Here is a 24,010-nt window from a genome sequence, read left to right on the forward strand (position 1 = left end):
TAAAATAACAGTCGCTAATCATTGCATAGCACTTCAGTTTTCAGAGTGCTCTCCTAGGCAGGATTTCATTATTTTCACAGTTCTGTGGGGTAGATACAGACGGCATTACTGTCACCCCCATTTTACTGATGAGATAATGGACGAAAGAGAGTAAGGGGCTTCCTCAAGGTCACAGAACTAAGACCGCAGACCTCGTTGGCCTCCCACACATACTTTGCAGGGGACTGGAGTCTGTTTCTTCTCTGATCTTGAGCAAGGTTCTGAGCTCCTCAGAACCTGTTTCCTCATCTATAAAATGACCATGCTTTCTACGAAGAATAAGTGAGTTAGCCCTTGGAGAGCGCGTTATGGGTGATTACATCCGTGGAGTAAAAAATGGTTTTTCCCCCTGCTTTAAATAATCAGTGAGCAACATCTTCACGGATAGTTAGCGCTGTGAATTTTTCTTCAGGGAACAAACCATAGCACTTCCAGTCATGTAGTGGCACAGGAGTTATTAATATAATGTAATGAGATTTTTAAATGCAGCCTAGCCGGTGCTTCTTTTTCCAGACCTTTCCTCTAAGAAAGACCTGAGATGTTTAGAATTATTTGTTTGGATCGACAGTGATTAACTCTTTTTTACTTTCCATACAGGGCGTGTCCTGGAGTACAGTTCGGTACATGATTGGAGAAGTGCAGTATGGAGGCAGAGTGACAGATGACTTTGATAAACGTCTGCTTAATTGCTTTGCTAGAGTAAGTCAGTTTGGGGGGGGAAAGCATGGAGACACATTTTACTGCATTTTCCTTTTAAATAAAAATACTTTTTGTAATAGGTAAACCAAACTTAAGGGGACAAAAAGTGCTGAGCCGAACTGTTGCAAAGAATCAACCAGCAAAACAAAATTCAAACCCAGACCTAAACCAAACCACCTAGCAATGTGCTTGTGGTCAGTGAGTCCCCTGCACAGAGGAGCTGCTCATGCCCAGGGCCTCTCCCCACCCCCTCCGCCCTGAAACACTGGGCGTGATTTCTCCACCTCTTCCCCTGAAATCACAGGGATTTCAAGCCCCCAAAAAGTGATTGGAAAATGAACCATAATTTGAGTTTTCTCATCTTTTGCATTAGGACAGACAAGTGAAAATTAATGAAGTGGGTTTTTTTTCTCTGTACTTAATAAAATCCACATATATCACACTGGTAAACATTTTCTAGAGAACGTTATTCCTTAGCAATTATGGATGAATAGTATAAATAACCTACCATACCAAAACTCTTCTTGAAATTTTTACATGTTAAAGAAGCAATATACATTACCTCAGTGGGAGAATATTGGATATGTGAGTACTTTATGGTTACTTGAATTCTTTACATTAGAATCTATATTGTTAATTCTCTGTTTCAATGATTTTCCCCCTAAACAAAATTAAAACCTCAACAAAACTGGGAGCACGTGCTTTGGGGGTATTTTGGGAAACCGGGGGTTGACCAGAAAACAGATTTTTCTTTCAACCTTTTTACAAGTTTTCTTGAAGCTGTATGTGGAGAAGGGTGGGTGATGGCGTGAGGCCAAGAGCCGGTGGCCAGAGACTAAACTGGTACAGACCTCCTGGGAAGCAGCTGGGCAAAATTCACTGGAATTAAGTATCCTGGGTGAGGTACATTCCAGAACATTTCTAGAAAGAGTCCAAAAATGGGTATGTATACAAATGTTCATGGTGACATTGTGGGTAGGAAGTTGAAGGCAACCTAGGAGCCTGTCATGGGGGAATAGACAAGTTAAATGGTGTGGATGCCAGTTGTGGGTGAAGTGTGGCACCTGGAAGAGATGATCCGCGTGACAACAGGCACAGATCGTGAACACTTGCTGCTGAGCGCAGAGCTTAATGAAATCAATAGATCTATAAAGTAATACGTGTGTGTTTCACAGGGATAAATGCATATTCAAGGACATGTTTCAAATACATTTAATCTTCACTCGAGGATATGTTTTTATTGACTTTTTTTAAGAGAGAGGAAGGGAGAGAGAGAGAAAGAGAGAAACCCATGTGAGAAACATTGATCGGTTCCCGCCCATATGCCCCCTGATAGGGGATTGAACCCACAGTCTAGGCATGTGCCCTGACCCTGGATCAGGATCGAACCTGCAACCCTTTGCTGTACAGGACAGCGTTCCAACCAACTGAGCCACCTGGCCGGGGTTCAAGTACAGTTAAACAGATGCCCTCAGAGGGAAGGAGACCAGAGTGGATATCAGGGCTGGATAGGGGGGAAAAAACTAAAATAAAAGTGGCCTACACTCATGAGAACAATAAAATAAAGGAATATGATAAGCTCACTTGTGTATCTGAGGTTCAAAAGGAAAAAAAAAGATATCTCAGTCTCATCTTCCAACTAGGGGACCCCTTCACCCTGACCATGTTATCTAGCATTGCCCGAGTGAGAATCAATTTAATTGTATATCACTGCCTCCAAACTGGATCCTCTCTCTATTCCTGTGACTGTCAGTTTGGGTCTAATCTTTGAGCCCCTGTTTATTTTCTCCATTCTCAGCATCTTATGGGGTGTCTACACCCAACAATTGCAGAGCCTTATTTCTTGTCTTTGGAGTATGACTGCTTATCTTTTTCAAATACCTTCCAGAACCTGTCAAAGTAATTCCATGTAGACTTCATATTCTGTATTTTGACTATACCCCAAAACCATCCTCCAAATTGGGTGAAACTCAGCTATTTGTGTGTTTATGAATGCCGCTATTTGTGTTTGTATAAATAAAATAATGGGAAACAGGAAAAACCTTCAATCTGCTTTTACAGATATGTCCTCTGACAACACAGAACTCACTGTGGTCCTCTGCTGTCTACGTGACCAGTCCCTCCCCAGGGTCTCCCTCCCTAGTCATCCACATCACCAGAAATGTCGTCTTTCTGATGAATGACGTGATCACAGCACTGGTCTCTCTAGTAACTTTCCTCTGCTCCCCATTCTTAAATGCACACTAGTCATCACCCCGACATCCACAGTCATCCATAAAATGACCTCCCTTCACTTTCCTGTCCTCTCTCTTACCACCACACTATACTGACCTGAGACTTCATCATTTCCCTGACCTGCCTCGCATTTGGCATTATTTATTCTATGCCTTTGCCTGTGTGGTCTCCACTATCAAAATGCCATCCTTCAAGATTTAGTGCCAGAATCACCTCCTAGATGAAGCCTTACCTGACCTCCATATGGCTATTCTTTCTTCCTGCTTCAAGCCTCCTTAGAATTCCTTTTATTTTATTTCCTCTGGTCCTTACCTTAGTGCACTTTGTATTGTGGCTATTATGTAATTGGCTTAGCCCTCTGCTGGGTCACAAGCTCCTCAAAGGGAAGGACGGGGTGTATCTCATCTTTGCATTCTGTTCTCATTCTAAGCTCAGTGCCTTGTGCAAAGAACTTGAATAGGATAGAAGTGTGACAAATAAAGCAAAAGAGAGATCGGGTACACGGGGTGTTTCATATTCAGAGTAATCACTGGACCTAAAAAGAGCTGGAAGAAGCGCTGGAGGAAAGATATTAGAGAAGGTGTGGTTAACCAAACTAAGGCACAACCCCCACCTCTTTCCACGCCAAGTCCTCCCAAGTGATTCAGACATCCTGCCTGCATTTCTGCCCCTCCTGTCTTCCCATTATTGCCCTTCCGACCAGGAAAATTGCTCTGTTAGATACTAAAGTCTTTGCCTCAAATCTGGCTCATAGGCATTCAGCATCATTATTTTCCTCTTCAGAATAAGTCTATTCACACCAAGTATATATTTGTTCTCTTGCTGTTACATTACAGATAATCAGTTCATATGGAATGAGAAAACGATGTCCTTAAGGCGAACAATAAGGTGGTTGGATACATTTGCTTCTTGTGGCCAAGGACAGAACTTAATTAACAGAGGGAGCTCTCCGGCTCAGGGTGGGAGGGGAGAGGTTCGGGAGAAGTTTCCCTGGCTTCATGCAGTGCTCAGCACCCCTGTGAGCCGCACTGAGCACAGCCCAAGCCCCGCTTGGGGGAGAAGGGCGGCACTGAAAATGCCAGATAGTCGTGTGTGTGTGTGTGTATGTGTGTGTGTGTGTGTGTGTGTGTGTGTGGTTGTTGCCTCATCTACTCTGTAGGACTGCCACTCCTCGTCAAAAGTGGGATTGAGGGTCGTCCAGGCCCTAGAGCAGCGAGCAGACTTGCCAGGCTGGCTCTCCCCTCCCCACCATTAGCGAGTATCTTCTTTGCTGTTAAACAGAGGCAGGGGCTTCATTGTTTTTGTCTTGTGGCCTCTCTCTGTTCTCCATCAGTGCGCTCATTGTTCTATCAGTGGCTGTGTTTGGGTACTTTCAACCTCAATATCAAAAACTATTAACATGGAAGTAAGGCAACCCTTCCTCTTTTACAATAGCAGTTTTCATTTAGATGTTTATCGATTTTATTTCTTCTATTTTCTCTCCCGTGTAGGTCTGGTTCAGTGAGAAGATGTTTGAACCGTCCTTCCATTTTTATACTGGATATAAAATTCCTTTATGCAAAACCCTGGACCAGTATTTTGAATACATCCAGTCACTGCCCTCCCTAGACAACCCCGAAGTCTTTGGACTTCACCCAAATGCTGATATCACGTAAGTTCCTGGCATTTTTTAAAGTTGAAGGAGCCATTTGTAACTCAGCCTGGCAAAGACTGTGCATTTCATTTTCTCTCTTAATCTCTCTCCTTTCCCTATTTTTTATTTTATTGTGAAAAATAGCGTCACTTTCTGTCCCCCAATTACAACTTTGTCATATCTTGGCTGCTCTCCCTCACTAAATCCTGATGCTCCGGAGTTTATGACAACGTTAAAGCTCTAATTTATGCATTGATTACTTCTCTGGGGTGTCATAAAACCATTTGGTGTTATTGGTACTGATGCTCTCCACTGATAGGACTGTAGTCTTCCAGCTCCTTGCCTCTTACTTCAAAAAAAATCCATTAAAAATAAACAAAATCTAATAGGGCCAGGAGGGTAGAGAGAGGAGGATGCAGATGGTGTTTCTGCTTGATCTTCTCTCTTTCATGGTCCCGCTCACTCACGTGCTCACTGGCATCCTTCTGTCACTAACCACCCACCGTGGGCACAATGCAGTGAGCACAGGGCACAGACAGAGCCAGTGGGGAAAGGCTGGGTGTCACAGCTCTACCTGAGGTCCCTGCTCCAGTCACTGGGGCAAGAGGCAATGAGTGAAGAGATAGGAAATGCATCCAAGTCCCGAGCCCCCAGTAGGACCCTTCCTTTGGATAGGGTCTCATCCCTCATCTCTCTGAAGTCCACACCTGAACACAGGACCACCAGCTCCACAGAGAGGACTCCAAGAAGCCCCAGCTCAGATTCCCCTTGGATGGGCATAAGCTTATGCCTAGGAGAGTGGTTTTAGGGCACAGAAAGAAACCAAGATTCACTGGGTAGATTCTAAGCTATCCTGGCTGAGACAGGAATGCATCTGCAGTGGACGTCCCCAGCTGGTTCTCTGCCCTTGCCAGGCAGCCCTGGAGTCCACGTGTGCTCCCACCCCTGAACATGCACCTCAGCCTTCCACCAGGCTTGGCATCCTGGCCTCTCGTCTCCCATGTTGAAGCAAACTTCCCCATTTCCTCTAGTGTTCTCCTGTTCTTTTCATCCTCAAAGAGGCGGGCATGACACGTGGCTACTGCTCCCTTCAGACCCCATGAGAAAACTTGATGGCTCTTTTGTGGTGACTCTAGCTGTTATTTAAAGAATAAAAGCTGTCATAAAGTTAGCTGGAAATAGGAAAAAAGTGAAGAAATAAAAGGAGTTCCTCAGGGACCCATTTGTGAATCAATTTAAACATTATCTGAAAGCGAAAACAGAGAAATAGTTTTGCTTTAGCTGAGACTTCAAAAATGTGAGTCAGACCACATCACTCCTCTGTCCAGAACCCTCTGCAGGCTCCTGTCTTACTCCAAGTCAAGGTCAAAGACCAACAGTGACCTGCAAGTGACCTACAGGGCCCAATAATTCCATCTGCCCCCATGCCTCAGCCAGGTCTCATTCTGCCCCCTCCCTCACTGGTTGTCTCCCTGCTCCAGCTCCTGCCGGCTTCCTGTCATCAGAGAGGCCAGAGGTTCTCCCCACTGGATACTTGACTTCCTGGCAAGTGCGTCCCCCCAGATAACACTGAGGCTCCCCTTTCACCTCTTCCAGTCTTTGCTTAAATGTCAAAGAAGACTTCCCTGGCTGCAAACCAACCCCTACCTCAGACTCTATCCTGCTTGTCTGCTTTTTTCTATAGATTTTATCATCAACTGACACACTCTGTATTAAGTTACTTGTTCGCTGTTGTCTGGCTGCCGTCATTTAACATAAGCTCCATTATGTTGAAACGTTGGTCTCTTTTCACTACTGTTCCTCCAGTGCTAACCAGGGCCTGATGCTGAGCGAATATTTGTTGAATGTGACAGAGATACTAAATTCTTCCAGAGTGTGGAGGATCTGATGAATGGGGGTAATCTATAGAAAGATCTCACGAGTTAATGTGAGTGGGCGGGAAAACGACCGATGAAGTTTTAATGCACTTGTAAATTAGCAGTCGAGGCGGTGCACATAGGAAGGCTCTGAACATTGATTCCATCCTTGGCAAGAGCCTAGGAGCCGTGAGAGCTGGCTCCTGGAAGTCTGACCCTGTCATGTGCGGTGAGACCCTGCCGGGGAGCACAAGGAGCACACAGAAGGAGCTGACGCCGTCTCACCTGACTTAACGAGGACGGCAGGGTCCTCGTTAACGGTGTGCCTGTGCCTGGATTTCCGTAGGCAGTTTTCCAGGCACCGGCTCGCACGGAAGATAAACCAGAGCTCGAAAGAGTCCAAACCAGGGCAACTAAAATGTAATTCAAGTGTGAAGCCACAGAGAGACAAAGTATTTTTCCCTTGACTTTTATTTTGAGCTATTACAAACCCTCAGAAAAGTTGCAAGTACACAGTAAACACTCATACACCCTTTACCGAGACTCACTGACTATTAACATTTGGTTCCATTTGCCTTTTCTCTTTCAATGTTTAAACCTCTTTTTAAATATCTGCAGCTATGCCCATATATAACCACATTTATTTCTGCTTGTGTGTGTGTGAGCACACACATGCACGCTTGTAACCCCTCTCAGTGGACAGAGCCGGGAAATATGTACTTTTTAAAACGTCATAAGCTAATACTAAAAACTCCAATTCCAATTATAAACCTCAGAGCTGTTCCTTGTCTTCCCTCATTCCGAACTGTTATCTCCTTTCTCCCATGGTGAGAACTCTGGTTCCCAGCAACTTCAATATGCGGCATCCAGCACAAATAACGCCCCCTTTTTATTGCAAAATCTTTTATTACAAAATCATAAGCACGCAATCCTGTAACACAGCAATATCACACTCAAGCGCACCATATGACATTTTAGATGAAGTGCTCAAATTAAAACTATAAATTACTGCAGCCATATTATTACCCCACCAGCCACCTCTGCAGGCCGTACTTCTGCCGGACCCTGTGTTTGCTCACTTGTTCTGAATAACCCTACCCATGGCTCTACCGAAGGCAAATGTCCTAAGTTCAGGTCCAGCTTTCTCTGCTGTTCTTTTTGCCCTTGGAACAAATCCCACTGAGGGTGCACAGAGTATCATGTTCAAATGTCACTCAGATTTTTTTCTGTTTGGTTATGCTGTCAATTGATACATAGGTACATTTGTGGGTTTTTTAAACTTTTTTAAAAAGTCCTCCCCTGAGGATATGTTTTTATAGCCTTCAGAGAATGAGGAAGAGGGAGAGAGCGACAGAGAGAGGCCAGTGTGAGAAACATTGGTCAGTAGCCGCCTGCGTGCTCCCCGACTGGGGGTTAGACCCGTGGTCTAGGCGTGCGCCTGACCAGCAGTTGAACCCACAACCTTTCGGTGTGCAGGACAACGCTCCAACCAACTGAGCCCCCTGGCCAGGGGTCATTTGTTTTCATTTGTATTACACTTTAGGTTTTTTCCCATCGTTGTTGATGGTTTTAATTGTGTAAAACGTGAACATGGCTGAAAGTCACAACTAGATACTAGGGTGTTCTTAGAGAAGTCTCACTTCCAACCGCTTCCCCCTTTCTTTATGGCCAGCCAAATGCATCGGCTTCTGGTTTATCTTCCATGTGTTTCTTCTTGCTCAGACACACACACACACACGTGCCTATGTACTCTTACTACCCTTTCTCTCTTAAACAAATTTGCCACACTCTCTCCCTCTCTGTCTCCAGATATATAACCACCCCACATCAGTTCCTAGATGCCTTTCTCATTATTTACAGGTGCACGCCCCTCTCTTGTTCATGTGTACCATGGTCCATTCATCCAGGCCCCCGTGGATGGGCATTTAGGGTTGTTTCCAGGACTTCACTATTCCACATAGTTCCTCGATTAATGGTCTCCTGCTCATGGTTTCTCATATTGCCGGAGATGTGTCTTGAGGGCACGTTGCTATGGGTGCGACTGCTGGATCAAGGGCTAGCGCATCCTGCCAAATTCCCTTGCACTGGGCTGGGCTGTCGCTCCACCAACAACGTGAGATGCCTGTTTCTTCACAGTCTTATCAACAGAGCATGGGCGAAGTTTTGAATTTTCGCCAATGTAACAAGTGAGAAATGTTGCCTCGGCATAGTTTTAATCTACTTTCTCTTATTTTGAGTGAAAGTGAGCACGTTCCCAGGCAGTTAATGGCTCTTTGGCTGTTCGACCCTCTCGGAGACCCTGTCTGTGATGTTGCCGGCTGTAACTAGGGATGGCGATGTGAGGCAGAGGGGGGAGTGAAGCTGCAGGGCAGTGGCTGGGAGCCTTCTACGCTTTTCATTCATTTGTTGCTGCTACCTGCAGCGCAGAGAGGGCATGGCAAACCTTCTTTGTCTTTTGGCAAGTTTCTCTTCCTAACTCTGTCCACGGGCTTATAGCCATTGCTGGCAGGCATGCTGTGTACGGCACAGCTGTCTTTCCCAGATGAGGCTGTCAGATCAGCAAGCCCCACCACACTGAGTGAGGTGAAGTAAAAAGCGCTCGACCTCTGCCTCAAATGGCGGGCCCTTTCTGCTGGAGACAACTAGCTGGCCTGTGAGACCTGTGGCCCTCTCTTCTGATTTCTCATTTTTCCTAACTTCCCACTTGGTCTGTTGTAGGGTCTTCCGCACCCACCTCTGCTCTCCTCTTCCCGGAGGCCTTGGCCCCTTTCTGGTTCCTGCTCAGGCAGTAGGCTCTGTTCTACAGCTCTGCCTGTGGTTGTTTTCTCGGTCTCTGAGTAAGCTTTGTCCTAGGTTTGATCCTTCTGTCCTCTGGGCTCTGAAATATCTGATAGCTAGAATCTGGGCCTCACCCTGGTGTTTGAGCCTTCTGGGAGGGCTGTACTCCAACCCCTACTGTTCCTTCACCAGCCTCCAGGAGGCAGTAGGGAATAGCGGGCACAGCTTCCTAGCTAAAATCTGTCCCTGGTCTCCTTCTCCCAAGTACATCCTTCTCACTCCAGCAAGATATAACTCCCCACATCCTGTGTGAACTAAAACAAGTAATCAAAGGTTCCCCTGGTGTCTTCTGGTCTGGTAGCCGAGATGCTGGAGGAGTTGGGTGCCGTGTCTTAGAGGAGCACTAGAGTCCTGCGTGGGGCATGTTGAGGTAGGAAAGACAGTGGGATGCATCTGAGTGGGGAGCGAAATGGGGACTGGTGCCCAGGTGAGAGGTCAGAGTGCACATGTGCAGAGGTAACCGTTGGAGACCCACGAAGGGGAGACTCTCTGAGATACACTGGCTGCATCTATATGACTGCCGCTGCTACCCAGACCCTGCTCACTTACCTGACCGTCCGGGTCATTCGAAAGCACTCTGGCTTCCAGATCGCCTCCAGGGCTGCAACTGGCCGTGGTGGAGAACCTGTGTCCGCGCGTATCAGAACCTGTGCTCTGGCGTTGGCATCCACAAAGGAGAGAGGAGAGGGAGACTTGGGAGGGGGGACCACGAGTCTCTCCCTGCCATCCTTGCTAAGAATGCAGAATCCCTGAAGTAGAGGAGGAAAACCAAGCTGAATAAACGCTTTAAAATAAGTTCAGTCTCTCCCAAGAGCTTAGGTACTTTGGTGACAGGAACCATAAAAATGCATAGTTTAATCACTAGGCAGAGTTAATAGTTTTATTATCTAGATTTATAAGGTACCAAGGACATTGCAAATTGAACTATCTCAATGTCAAAAACAGTTATTTATTTTCACTTGTTTTCTCATTAACGGTGATGCATATTTTCTACCTTCTGGAATTTATCAAATGTCTTATTACAACTTTTATATTCATTTCTGTGCAGTCTGAATTTAATTGTATTCCTTTTAATGTTAGCGGACACTGCTAAGTTTCAGATTTTAAAAAATTACGCTCATTGCACGTGATGTTTTGTGTGCAAAGATTTATATAAGTCTAGGCTGATTTGGACATGATAGTGCATCAGTATCTCATTAGATAGTTAATTATTTTAGAGACAGTTGTGTTTTTCAGTTACTTCGCATTTATGTCATCCATGACTACCCGCTGGAGATGACCTAGGTGACTCCCCCAAACCGCCAAGCTCTAAGACCGATATGAGCTTCTTCCCACATTTACTTCAAGGGGAAGTTTCTTCTAGAGGTACCTCGGCACCAAAGCAAACAGAGTATTATCGTTCTCTCTCTTCATCTCAAAGCGTTTATTTACAGGGACAGTTTTCCTGAAAGCCCTTGGATATTTTAGGCATATAGAGATATCTGCAGTTCTCCATTGTAGGTAGTTAAGTAGGCTTCTCTGCCTCTTCCGTCTTTGCAAACTTCAAATCACATCGTGGAAAAAGAAATGAAATGGAATTTGTACACCCGTGGCATTCAGTGTCTCACGGGAGCTGATTGGGAGATGATCAGGGGAGCTTGTCCAGCTCTTAGGCAAAATGGGTTAGTTTTTCAGCAATTCTTCCCCATAGCCGTGTCTTGAGGACTGTTTTTAAATCACCTAAAAATTTCAATTAAGTGGCCCACCATGAAAGTGATTTCTTCAGTGAGATCTAGCAGCAGCAGCATCTCCACGGGCCCCTCCCTGGAATGCCGGTGCATGTGGCTGGGCTGGCCCAGAGCGGGGTGGCTGTGTCTGCAGTAGTGTGTGCTGCTGGCTCCCAGCCACTGGTGCAGAGCGTTTGCAGAGAGGATTCGAGCTGGAGGTGAGCGAGAGAGCGCCTGAGAATCCTAGGAATGGGGTCGTTCCCCCTTTTTATACCTAGTTAGAACAGATAGGAAGAATAAATGATGATTTTCTTAGTATGAATGGAAATTTACTGTTGTTTTCTTCTCTTTGACCTTGAAAAATCTGATATATATATGTACATATATATATATATGCTGAGAAATAGACAAATAGTAATGATAATATACTGTTACCTTAAGAAGAAACAAATAATTAAATGTTCATACCCTTTAAATATCAGAGAATTGCTCTTCTTTATATTTGAGGTTTAATAAAATTCAAGCCAATTGGCCTCAATTCCACAAACAAGTATTTAGTGAGAAGTCACTCCCTAGCCAACTTAGGTGTTGGTAAGACACAGTCCTTGCCCTTGGAGCTCGTCAGCTGTTAGGGAAGAACAAATGAACGGCACGTAGGTATGTAGCACAGTGTGGTAGACTCTAAAGTCAGGAGACACACACATTGCTATGAGAACGAAGGCAAAGGAGCAATACATTTCAGCTTAGGGATCCAAGTAGCTAGTGAGTGAGAGAGGCCGCATCTGAGCTGTGCCTTAACGGCAGTACGGGAGCTCCCAGGCTGGAGAGGGGTGGGGCGGAAGTGACCACAGCACCGGGGCAAGAAGAACAGCATGCAAGGCAAGAGGAAGATGAGGAACAGTGCAGATGTGTACACGTATCAGGTCGTCAAGTTGTACACCTTAAATACATACAATTAAAAATACAACACTTTAGCACAGTGCAAAAACATACATGAGGGCACAGACGGGAAAGAACTCTCTAAGGAGGGGCGCAAAGGTGTAATATTGTGTGGCACGTTTGGGAAACCAAGTTCAATGTGCCTAGAGCCCAGTGAGGGAAGGGCTTGAAGAAAAAAGTAAGCTGACAATGATGCTGATGCAAATGCGGAGACTGGCTTTTGAAGATTTGAGGTGTCATGTGAAAGAATCTGTGACGGTTCTAAAGGCAGTGAGGATGAGAATGCTGGAAATTTCTAGATGGATGCTAGACATGATTTGGAAATAGAACTGGGAAACCAGCAAGAGCTGGGGAGTGACAGCAAGGGGGAGGCCATCTCTGAAGTTCACTCAGGTCGGGCAGCTGAGCGAAGCCACTGAGGTTGTTGAAGGACATGGGACAAGGAACAGTTCAGGTGAGAGAGAAGGGAAGATGAGCACAAATTAAGTGTGGGAGTGGTTTGATTTAAGAAACAGTGCCTGGGAGCCACTGGAAAGTTGGGTACACAGAGCTCACAGTAAAGTCAGAGAATCGGCGACACCCAGGCTTGCCTGGGATTCCGTGGCTCTCCGCAAGACGTCAGCGATGGTGACACCCCTGTCGGCTCTAACACAGCACTTCATCCTCGTAGTCTGCCTTCACCGTGCACTAGGATGAGATCAGGGAGTGATGTCAGCCACATCCACATTCACATCGGTGAGTAAATTCCTGTTGTGTAATAACATGTGGATCCTTGGCTGTTGATAACTTCATTTTGTTGTCACGTCGGCTAGTTTATCAGACACCAGCTATTACTATGTACCGCGTGGGCAAAAGTAGGTTTACGGTTGTTCGTATGGGAAATAATATGATAATTAAAAAATAACAACACAAGAATAAACTGGGTTTCATGGACTCTCAACTGTAAATCTCCTTTTGCCCCACCCTGTACTGTGATCAAAGGGGGCAGATGTGGGTCAGCACAGGATACTATTACCAGTGTTTTTCTTTTACTTACATGATTTTTAAAAACTAGGATAGCACCATACTTCAAAGATCAGTAATGATAAAAAAAAAAATATCAGGAATGGCTTACACGTGCCCTTAGTGCCATTTTGCCGAAATGTTTTTGTGTGCATGTTTGATAGACTTATGTTTCAACGTTTTATTTCTATTTTTTTTTGCTTAAGACAATTTAATAGAGCTTTAAAAATATTAACAATTCCATCAGATGTAGAAAATACCACAACCTACCTGAACGTACAGAGAGACACAGAGATCTTTCAGCCATGAAACGAATACTGTAAAGGGAACTCTAGTGTGAAAAGATCAGCTGAAATATAAATCAGGTAAACCGATCTGCTCAGATGGCTCAGATTTAAAAATATGTATACTTGTGAATAAAGCCCTTACGATGTGCTTTTCCTTCGTAAGGGAGTCTTGGAGCCACAGGAGCAGTTTGGACGTTCAAAACACCCTAATGTCCCACTTTTTCTTTAGTCTTAGGAAGTGGGGGTGATAAACATAGGTGGGTTTCAGTTCCTTCTAGAGCTGGATTTCTGGTTTCACAAAGGGGTGTAAGGGATGGACAGCTGCTCTCAAAATTTGGGTTAAGCACTGGCAGGATAGCTCAGCTGATTAGAGTGTTGTCCCAATATGCCAAGGTTGTAGGATCGATTCCCAGTCACAGCACGTACAAGAAGAAGCCAATCTCTCTCTTTTTCTCTCTTCTTCTCCCCCTTTCTCTCTCAATCAATGAATAAAAATTAAAAAAAAATGATTTGGGATAAAACTTAAAGAACCTTATTGGCAACCTGTCTAATTACATAATCTTTAATTTGCCTTTTTCCCTCTGTGCGCCTAGTTTTACTTTAGCTTAGGGAGGACATTGAATAAAAAACACCCCTATCAGGTTCTAATGTTAGTTTCCAATTTGGCCAAATTTCTTTTTTTTTTTAATAAATTTTATTGATTCTGCTATTACAGTTATCCCATTTTTTTCTCCCCTTTATCCCCCTCTGCCCTGCACCCCTGCTCCCACCAGCATTGCCCACCTTAGTTCATGTCCATGGGTCGTACATATAAGTTCTTTGGCTTCTCCATTTCCTACACTATTCTTAACTTCCCCCTCTCTATATACTACTACTTCTTATTCCCTATACCTTTTCCCCCTTTCTCCCCCGACCTCCTTGCTGATAATCCTCTGTGTGATCTCCATTTCTGTGATTTTGTTTCTGTTCTAGTTGTTTGCTTAGTTTGTTTTTGTTTTTGTTTTTTAGGTTCACTTGTTGATAGTTGTGAGTTTGTTGTCATTTTACTATTCATAGTATTGATCATCATCTTTGTCTTAGATAAGTCCTTTTAACATTTCATAAAATAAGGGCTTGGTGATGATGAACTTTTTTATCTTTACCTTATTTGGGAAGCACTTTATCTGCCCTTCCACTCTAAATGGTAGTTTTGCTGGAAGAGTCATCTTGCTTTTCCTGACTTTGAATACTTCTTTCTAGCCCCTTCTTGCCTGTAAGGCTTTCTTAGGGAAATCAGCTGACAGTCTTATGGGAACTCCTTTGTAGGTAACTGTCTCCTTTTCTCTTGCTGCTTTTAAGATTCTCTCTTTATCTTTAATCTTGGGTGATGTAATTATGATGTGCCTTGGTGTGTGCTTCCTGTCCAACTTCTTTGGGACTCTCTGAGCTTCTTCAACTTCCTTGAATTCTATTTCCTTTGCCAGATTGGGGATGTTTTCCTTCATTATTTTTTCAAGTAAGTTTTCAGTTTCTTGTTCTTCCTCTTCTCCTTCTGGCACCCCTATGATTCGGATATTGGGACGTTTCAAGTTGTCTTTGAGGTTCCTAAGCCTCTCCTTATTTTTTTGAATTCTTGTTTCTTCATTCTGTACTGGTTGACTGTTTATTTCTTCCTTCTCCTCCAAACCATTGATATGAGTCCCAGTTTCCTTCCTGTCACTGTTGGTTCCCTGTATATTGTCCTTTATTTCACTTTGCATAGCCTTCATTTTTTCTTCTACTTTGTGTCCATACTGAACCAATTCTGTGAGCATCCCGATTACCAGTGTTTTGAACTCTGCATCTGATAGGTTGGCTATCTCTTCATTGCTTAGTTCTATTTTTGGAGCTTTAATCTGTTCTTTCATTTGGGACATAATATTTTGTCTTACTACCTGTTACATAGTAAGGGGTGGAGCCTTAGGTATTTGCCAGGGTGGGGCAACCCACATCCCTGCACTGTATGTTGGGGGGGGGGGGTCACAAAGGAAACAATGCTGCTTGCTCAGCTCCAGTGGTTTTCAGTCACTTCTGCACTACCCACAAGCAAATTGGGCCCTTCTGGTGCTGATTCCCCAGGTGGGTGGGTTTGTGTACGTTCTCAGACCCTGTGGGCCTCTCCAGTGAACTCTCCTGTGAGGCTGGGAGTTTCTCCCTCTGCAGCAAGCCCCACAGGTTTTTGCAGTCAGAGGTTTTGAGGCTTTATTTCCCTTCGCTGGAACCCTGGGTTGCGTGGTCTGTCTCACTCCCCAGTTGTTCCCCCTGGTTTATCCCCACACAAATGTGGGATCGCCTGATCTGCCAGCTACTGCCTTGCCCAGGCCACCAGCTGCTGCCTCACCCACCCTGGTCCTTTAGCTGCCACCTTGCTGGGAGTCCTATCTGCCCCTCCTACCAGTCTTTTTATGTACTATTGGCCATTATTATAGCTTCTTTGGTGAAATGTCCATTCAGTTTTTTGTCTTGCCCTCATTCTTGAAAGGTCATTTTGACTGGTATACAATTCCATGTTTGTAGTTATTTTATTCTAGTAGGTAGAATACATTATTCCATCTTCTCCTGGTTTTCGTTGATGCTTTTGAGGAATTGGGTGTCAGTCTACTTGTCATTTCTTTCTGGACAACCTGTTTTTCTTTCTGACTGCTTTTAAGATATTTTCTTTATTTTTTTGTGTTCTACAGTTTCATTACGATATGTCTAACTCTGGATTTTTGTTTGTTTGTTTATCCTATGATGCACTGAGTTTCTTCAACTCGATGACTCAAATCTTTCATCAATTCTCAGTCATTATTTCCTCAGTTTTAAATTCTCCCTCTTTTATCTTTCCAAAACTTTTCTGGGATGTATATTAGAGCTTATTGCTTTAGCTTACGTGTCTCTCAACCTTTCTTCCATATTTTCTATTTATTTTTCCCTCTGAAGCATTCTAGATAATAGCTTCAGATCTCTTTTCCAGTTTCATCATTCTTTCTTTGGCACTATTTAATTTGCTGTTTTAGTCCGTTGTTAACTGTTACGGCAGGCAAAACAATGGACTCCCAAAGATATCCATATCCTATAACCCTGAGAACCTATATGTGACCTTAAGTATAAAAAGGACTTTATAAATGTTATTAAGCTTAAGGATCTTGAGATGGGGATGTTACCCTACATTATCCAAATGGACACCATTTAGTCACATAAACCTGTAAAAGCAGAAGAGGGAGGCAGAAGACTGGGTTAGAGAGATGCAGTAGAAGCAGGTGAAAGACTCAAAGGAGGAGAGGGACTTAGTCTACCTTTGCCAAAGGGGCTGTGAGCCAAAGAATGCAGACAGCCTCTAGAAGCTGGGAACAACCCTCACCTGACAGGAAGGAATTGGAGACCTCTTACCTACACCTGCAGGAAAGTGGATTCTGCCAACAAGTCAACTCAAGTGGGCAAGGAAATGGATCTTCCCCCAAAGCCTATAGAAGGGAACCCAGTCTTGCTGGCACCTTGATTGTTGCCCAGTGAGACCTGTGTTAGACTCATTAGCTATGGAACTGTTAGATGGTCAATTTGTATTGTTTTAAGCCACAGATTGTGTGGTAATTTGTTGCAGCATCAATAATTCACAGAAGTTCTATTTGACTCTCTTTCAAATATGCTATTCATATTTGTAGTTTCCTATTTCATACTTATATTTTCAGTCACCTTTTGAATTCTTCAGTATAGTAAAAATCCACTGTACATCTGAAAATGCACTGTCTGAGACACTTGCAGGTCTGGTTCTGCTTCTTATTGTTTCTACCAACTCGTGCTCATAGCTCCTTGTTTTTTTATGAGTTTTCTAACTTCTGACTGTGAGCTCGTGTCTTCTGGAAATTAATGGTTGGGTTTTGGAGCGAAGATTTTTGTTCCAGGGAAGATTTGTGTCTGCTTCTACCATGTGCCACCTGGGACTTCCTGGGACCATCTTAAAATAAACTTTTGGCTTGAAGCTTTTCAAATCACATAGGTAATATGAATAAATGTTAATGAATATCACAAACTTGGTGAATTACAACTTCTCGGGAAAGATTTTTTTCCTACCCAATACCAAGCTAGATAGATCAGTTTATGTACAATTCCCTTCTGACTGGTTATTTCTAGTTTACCCTTACATTAAGGGCATAGCCCTATGAGGCCCAGATTTATGTAGGAGTTTCCTATTAGATTTTCCACCTGGGGTCTATCCCTTACCTCCTCTCTCACTGTACCATCTAACCATCCAAAGAGCAACTCAAGAACACCAGCGACTAGCTGATGCCCCCAGGGCTTATCTCTCTGCATTCCAGATATCTCTCTCTCTCTCTCTCTCTCTCTCTCTCTCTCTCTCTGAACATATATATGCAGAAGGTATCCAGTCATGTAATATGAAAAATAAAGACACTTATTGAAGAAGATACAAGACACAAAAAACACTGTACATAGGACAGTGATGCCTCAGTGCCCTCAAAGTAGGCACCTTGGGACCTTACAGAGTTCTCCCAATCTCCATCAGCTGTTCCATCATATTTTCCTGAATCTCATCTATAGTCTGAAATCTCTTCCCTTTCTAAGGTGATTTTAGTTTTGGCAAAAGCCAGCAGTTGTAGGGCAGAAAATCTGGGCCATAGGGGGCTAAGTCACCTGGATGATTTGAAGTTTCTCCAAAAAACCTCTGCACAAGATGTGATGCATGCGTGGGCGTGTTGTTGTGATGAAGCTGCCAATCACCAGTTGCCCATAGCTGTGGCCTTCGGAATCATCCAAATAGTTTCTGCAGAAGAATGTTCAAGCTTAACATAAAATTTGAAGCAGATTCATTGCTCTACTCACTCAGTCATTTTGAATGTGATGGCCACACAGTACACATGCTCACTCAACAGCGTCTACTGCCCCCACTGACCAGTACAGTGAAGTCATCATTGTTCATGCATGCACATTCCAGTCCACTGTCCTTGGCTTCCAGGTTATACTGATGTCATGAAAACTATTCTTGTTATATTAACAATGGCTGGACTTTTTCTGGACAGGCTGTGTGTGTGTGTGTGTGTGTGTGTGTGTGTGTGTGTATTTAGATAGGGGGAAGGGAGGGAGAAAGAGAGGGAGAGAAACACTGATGTGAGAGAGAAACACATTGATCGGTTGCTTCTTGTACGTTCCCCCAACTGGGGACCAAACCCACAATCTAGACATGTGCCCTGACTGGAAATCGGGTCCATGGCCTTTTGCTTTGGGGGACAGTGCTCCAGCCAACTGAGCCTCACAAGTCAGGGCTTCACTCTATATTGTGTTGGACACTGAGGATTTCTTAGTTTCTTGCTAGTTCAGTAATGTATTTTTTAAACAGATGTTTTTCTTATCTTATCCAGCATTTGTAGTTGTTTTCAGGATTTGTTGTTCAGGGTAACAATTGCACTACACTGTCAGAAATGGAAAGTCTGATTCTCTCTTTGGGGTGAATTCTTAGATGTAGAACGGCTGGACTGAAGGTCTGCCCTTTAAAGTTTTGACACATACAGCCATATCACAAAGGCCTATCTTGTGTCCAAGGAAATAAAACATAGAAACAAATTACTATATTCACTATGTTGTACGCCTGAAAATACATATTATATGTCAACTGTAATTGAAAATAAAAAATTACTTAAATAATTAATCTCAAGCATTCGTTGAATTTCTTTTAGACTTGCCTCTATCCCCTATGAAAGGAGATGTGTGCTTTACACGTGGACCAGGACACAATTTACAAGCAAACCAGTAACCCCAAACAGTCAAATTACGTGATGTTAATAGGTGGTAAATCAGGAGTTCAGAAACGACAAAAAACTTCCTATCTGGTCATGTCGCGTCCTTGCTTAGGAAGTCTCCAGTGGCTGCCCGTGGCCTTCAGGGCAATGGTCAGAAGCCTTAAAGAAGTGACCTGCTTCATCTCCATCCTCATCTCTCCTCCTAGCTCACTGGCTCCAACCTCGCTGGCCTTGCGCTGAATTCCCTCTCATATCCAGGCCTTACCTTTTACCTTAATGTCCTTTCTTACCTCCCACCCCCCCAACCTTGGCTGGCCTACCTGTTCATCCTTAAGGTGTCAGCTTACATAGGATATTTTGAGAGACCTTCCTTGATCTTCTAGTGTAAATCAACTCCAACACACACTCACATTCACACACACCATCTGTATATCAAGACTACTGGTTGACCCAGCAACTTTCAGTCAGAACCTAAGTTCCTGCACCTCAGAGCATCTGGTCAGCCCAGTGAGAGCCAGACAGCAAGAGTGAGAGACAGACTGTACTCACTTAAAGCACCTGTTCTTCTTCTCCACAGAATTTCGTACAATGATACTGACTAATGTCCCCTCCTCCACTAGAGAAGGGGCAAAGGCAGGGACCATATCCTAGCACCAAGCTCAGTGCCTGGTACATTAGTAAGTCTTTATTGAATGTGTGGACTTTAAAGATGGGTGACTGCAGTTAGGCAGGTGGAGCAGGTGGGTGCCAATAAATCACCCTGGAAGTCATAACGCAGGTGGGAAAGTGAGAAAACAAAACAGAAAAGACCCAAGAAATTCATAACAATTTATAATTCATCAGGGAAATATGAGTAGTGCTCTTTGATCTAGCAAATTGTAATATAATGGCAGCTTCTTAGCACCAGTCCACAAGCCAAAGGGGATGAAAGGAGGTGGGTTTGTCGTCTGGCTGGAGGTGGTTAGGGTAGCTGCAAACGAGATTGTACCGCACTGCCTTGGACTATCAGGGACATGAGTGGGACCTCTTTCCCTGAAGGGGAAGAGTGTTTCAATTCTGTGATGTTCTTGGTGTCTCATTAGGAGACTGTAAAATGGATCTCTGCTTTTTAAAATTACTATAGCTTGATAGTGAAGTCCTCACTCCCTTTTGGGGGGAGTAGTGGGGGCTGGATTTAAGTGATTCACCATTTCATTTTAGCTTTGATCACTATCTCTGAGGGTACATTTCCCTGCTACATTCTGAACAGTTCCCACTTTTTATCAGGTACCAGAGTAACACTGCTTCTGCTGTTCTTGAAACTATTACCAACATTCAACCCAAAGAGAGTGGAGGTGGAGTGGGAGAGACCCGGGAAGCCATCGTTTATAGATTATCTGAAGATATGCTGAGCAAACTGCCTCCCGATTACATTCCTCACGAGGTAAGCTACAACCTTCCTCCCAGCCCACCCCGCAGTCTGCGGGGCTGTCTTTGAGCTCCACAACGCTGAGCTCAGTCCTGGGACGATATGTTTCAGTCCCTTCCCCTCTCTGCTCACTCCTTCTTCATTTTCAGCTCTTTCTTTTTACCCTTTGGTCTTCCTTACTTTTCTCCGGCATCTTGCAAATTATGATATGCGGTTTTGCTGACACCTCTACTTCCTTTCTACCGCGCTTTCTCTTTCAGTCGCCTTCTCTGTACACGTTTCCTATCTTTGGATTCCCCAGTATCTTAACCCACAATGCTGGAAACTTCTCCTTCCCGCTCTTACCCAAGCCTGCTCTGTCCATCCTTTAAATTTGCCCCTGTTTTTGTCCCCTGTCCCCCACACTTTTCATTTTCCAGTCCTCTCAGCTAGGTACTAGGAAAGCAAACCATTTAATGAATTCACTTCCCATTTGGGATGGCAATCATTTCCTACTTTTTGAACCTCCCAGGGGTTTGCTTGTTAATATAAATCAGTTTTCCTCAAAAGTTTTTTTTTCTCGAGACCCCTTTACAAAATATTTGAGGACCTCAAATAGCTTTTTTTAATGTGGGTAAATTACTGATGTCTCATATATTAGAAATTTAACTGAGAAATTTCAAAAGTATTAATTTATTATAAAATAACAGTAATAAACCCATTACGTGTTAACATAAATGAGATTTTTATTCAAAAATAAATATATTTTTCAAAATGAAAAGGTTCATTGTGCTGAGTGGGATTGTTTTAGTTTCGCAAATCACTCTAATATCTGATTTAATGAAGACAGCTGGGCTCTCATATCTGCTTCTGCGTTCAGTCTGTTGTGACGGCAAGTCACGTAGCCTTTGGGAAAGTCCTCTGTACGCTCCTGAGAGAAAAGGGGAAAAATAAAGTAAAGTCTTACTGTTACAATAAAAAAATTTTAACCTTGTTGATCCTCTGAAAGGATCTTAGGGGAATTCATGGGACCCCCCGCCCCAGACCACACTGTGAGAACTGCTGATCTAAATAAATGTTTGTGGTGAAGTTTCTGGACGGTCTGAAAGTTCTGTAAGCGATCCTCCAACTCGTCCTCCCTCTTCATGCAAGAGGGCGGGTTGTGTCCTCCCTCCCGTTCTTCGCCTGCACACCTCTGTGCTGATGGCAGAGCGTCACCTGAGCCTGTCCTCACCTGGGCTGAGTCAAGGTTAGCTTTTCCGCCAAGTGTGGGAGGCCGACGCCCTAACGGAGGTGTAGCTGTGGTCCTGCGTCTGCCCTGCCCTGCGCCCAAGTCTGAGAAAAACGCACTTGTCAACCGGGAGCCCACCATCCTCCAGCCTGTACAGAGCGCCCCCAATGATAAAAAACATCCTCTTGCCTCTTAAAACAATTTTTGTTTCCATTGTGTAGATGAATGCTGAGACATGTGGCCATAATTCTAAAATCAGTGACTTCACATAGAGATAGTTACAGTGAGAAAGTATTTTAAGTGCGTACTTTCCGTGGTTCATTGGAAGTGATCTTCGGAAGGCAGATGAGGCAGATGCCTGCCTTCAAACACTAAAACCTGGTGGGTGAGAGAGGGATGAAACTTGTTTGGTACGACTGGACCACAGGCTGATGTAATCAGAGGAGGGTTCGGAGACCGGGGGAGAATTTGAGCCGCTCAGTCTTAGTCGGGGCCACTCCACCAAGACCTCTGTTCTGGCAAAATCCTAGCAGGGACTGAGCGTGGCGGAAGTCACTGAACGGATTGCTGTCTGGGAGGGAGTTTGTGCTAAGAGACTTCTAAGATTGCTTCCTCCTTCAAGATCACTTAGTTTTTAGTGTTCTTTATCTTATGGAAGAGATTTGTTCTTTATACGTGGTGGAAATGTGAATTTTGTAAATGGAAATATAATTATACTTTTGACTTCCACGGTGAAAACGGAGCCACATTACTACCTGGTCCCAGAAGCAATGAAAATCCTATATGAGACTACAGCAAATCTTCCATTTTATTAGTGAAATGACAATTTTAGGCTGGGACAATAGTCACACTCACAATAAAAGCAGTGCTAAAATCAGACTTTCTAGAGTAAGTTTTTCCTAAGCATGTCTCTATTGCAAGGGAAGTTTATCTTTTAAAACCCTGTGCAGGGCAGGGCCACGTGTTTGGGGCTGTTACTGCACTAAAAGTCACCTGAGCTATTGATTTGACATTGTAGCCAATACCTGGGTGTAATTTCCCATTTATGTGGGGTTGCAAAAATATTTACATAATTTCCCATTTCCTTTAGTGTGAATTTCCACAGAGTGGTCACTATTAAAAGGGGATGATACACATGCTAGTCGGTCACTGGAGGATAAAGGGCTCGAGATGGGAACAGGGTGTAAGTTCTCATCTTACCAGGAATTAGGACGACACCTGAAGGCTGTGTGGCAGACTGGTCAGGGGCCTCCACTGGCACGTCAGACCGGGATCTCAGTGTTACTCGACTCTCTCCGCCCAGTTCGTCCTGTCCAGGCTGTTCAGTTCCACATCACTGCTTCCCTCTGAGTCTGTGCCTCCCTCTTCATCCCTCGCTTACTGGAGGTGCTTCATAGCTGCCGTAAAGCAGAGGTGTCCGGTGCTGAACAGGGAACTTCTGTGTCATGCCAGAGAGCTGTTCTGCGAAACGAGGACAGCGGTCCTGGTGACTCTGACGCTCGTCGTCCATCTCTAACGTTCCGGGACTCAAGAAGGGGCAGTAGGCACCTCCAGCTGAGAGCCCCGCGGTTTACTGGCAATCTGGTGGCCCTTTGGACTGGAGCGTCGCTCTAAGTTCTCTCCCACTCTGTGTGTTTGTCCCAGCTCTCCTACTCCCGCAGCCCTTCGATTGTGGCCAGCGGAAAGTTCACATCTCTTCATGAGTTCTTGCCAGTATTCCTCGTCAATCTCCTATTGGGCAAATGTCACTAAATGGAAATGTGTATATGTATTGGCTTATTTTCCAGTAATCGTTGTACTTTATTGTTCCTTTAATCAGAGGCTTTTATATTGATCTCTTCAAAATGGTCAATAAATGATATACCAAAAGGGACAAATGGCAGGTGCTTAATGACTCTCCCACGAAGTCAAATATTTTCGTTGGTTAAATTAGGAAAGCCTCGCCCACTCGCCCTCGCCACGGCGACGGCGATCCGGGGAAACCCCAGCCAGTCGCATCCGTTAATGACTGTTGTGAAAGGTTCGGGCTGTATCTACTTTCTGCAAGATTTCTAGTAACAACTCTGCTAAGCATTATTTTTTTTAAAGTAATCCAAAAATGTACTCTTATAAAGGTTAAATTAAGCTTTAACTGACACTTAGTTATTAATCATTTGAAAGGGGGAAAAGTTACAATTTTATTTTAGCTTTTTAAAGTACATTTTCAATGATCAACTAAATCAGTAGGAAGTAAAAATCATTTTGGTTGAACAGTAATTTTTGAAGCCCGGAAAATGGGGAACTTAATGGAAGGTCTGGTTCTGCAAGAGGTATTTTAGAGTTCATTTGGGCTGGCAGATACATCCACCGGAAAGAGAAGAACAGAGAAAGGAGAGATCATTGGAAGAGAGGTGACAGATGACTTT

General features: G+C 44.0%; 1 protein-coding gene across 1 annotated transcript in view; it reads left to right on the forward strand.

Moving 5' to 3' along the window:
- The window catches only part of DNAH8 (dynein axonemal heavy chain 8), a 288,603-nt gene that overhangs the window by 248,349 nt on the left and 16,244 nt on the right, over positions 1-24,010 (forward strand). Inside the window, exons 87-89 of the mRNA XM_024557808.3 lie at positions 637-738; positions 4,464-4,624; positions 20,254-20,410. Coding sequence (XP_024413576.3) covers positions 637-738; positions 4,464-4,624; positions 20,254-20,410 — 420 coding nt within the window. The remainder of the gene's footprint in view (positions 1-636; positions 739-4,463; positions 4,625-20,253; positions 20,411-24,010) is intronic.

The sequence above is a fragment of the Desmodus rotundus genome, chromosome 11 (assembly GCF_022682495.2).
Source record: "Desmodus rotundus isolate HL8 chromosome 11, HLdesRot8A.1, whole genome shotgun sequence".
Classification (NCBI taxonomy): domain Eukaryota; kingdom Metazoa; phylum Chordata; class Mammalia; order Chiroptera; family Phyllostomidae; genus Desmodus; species Desmodus rotundus.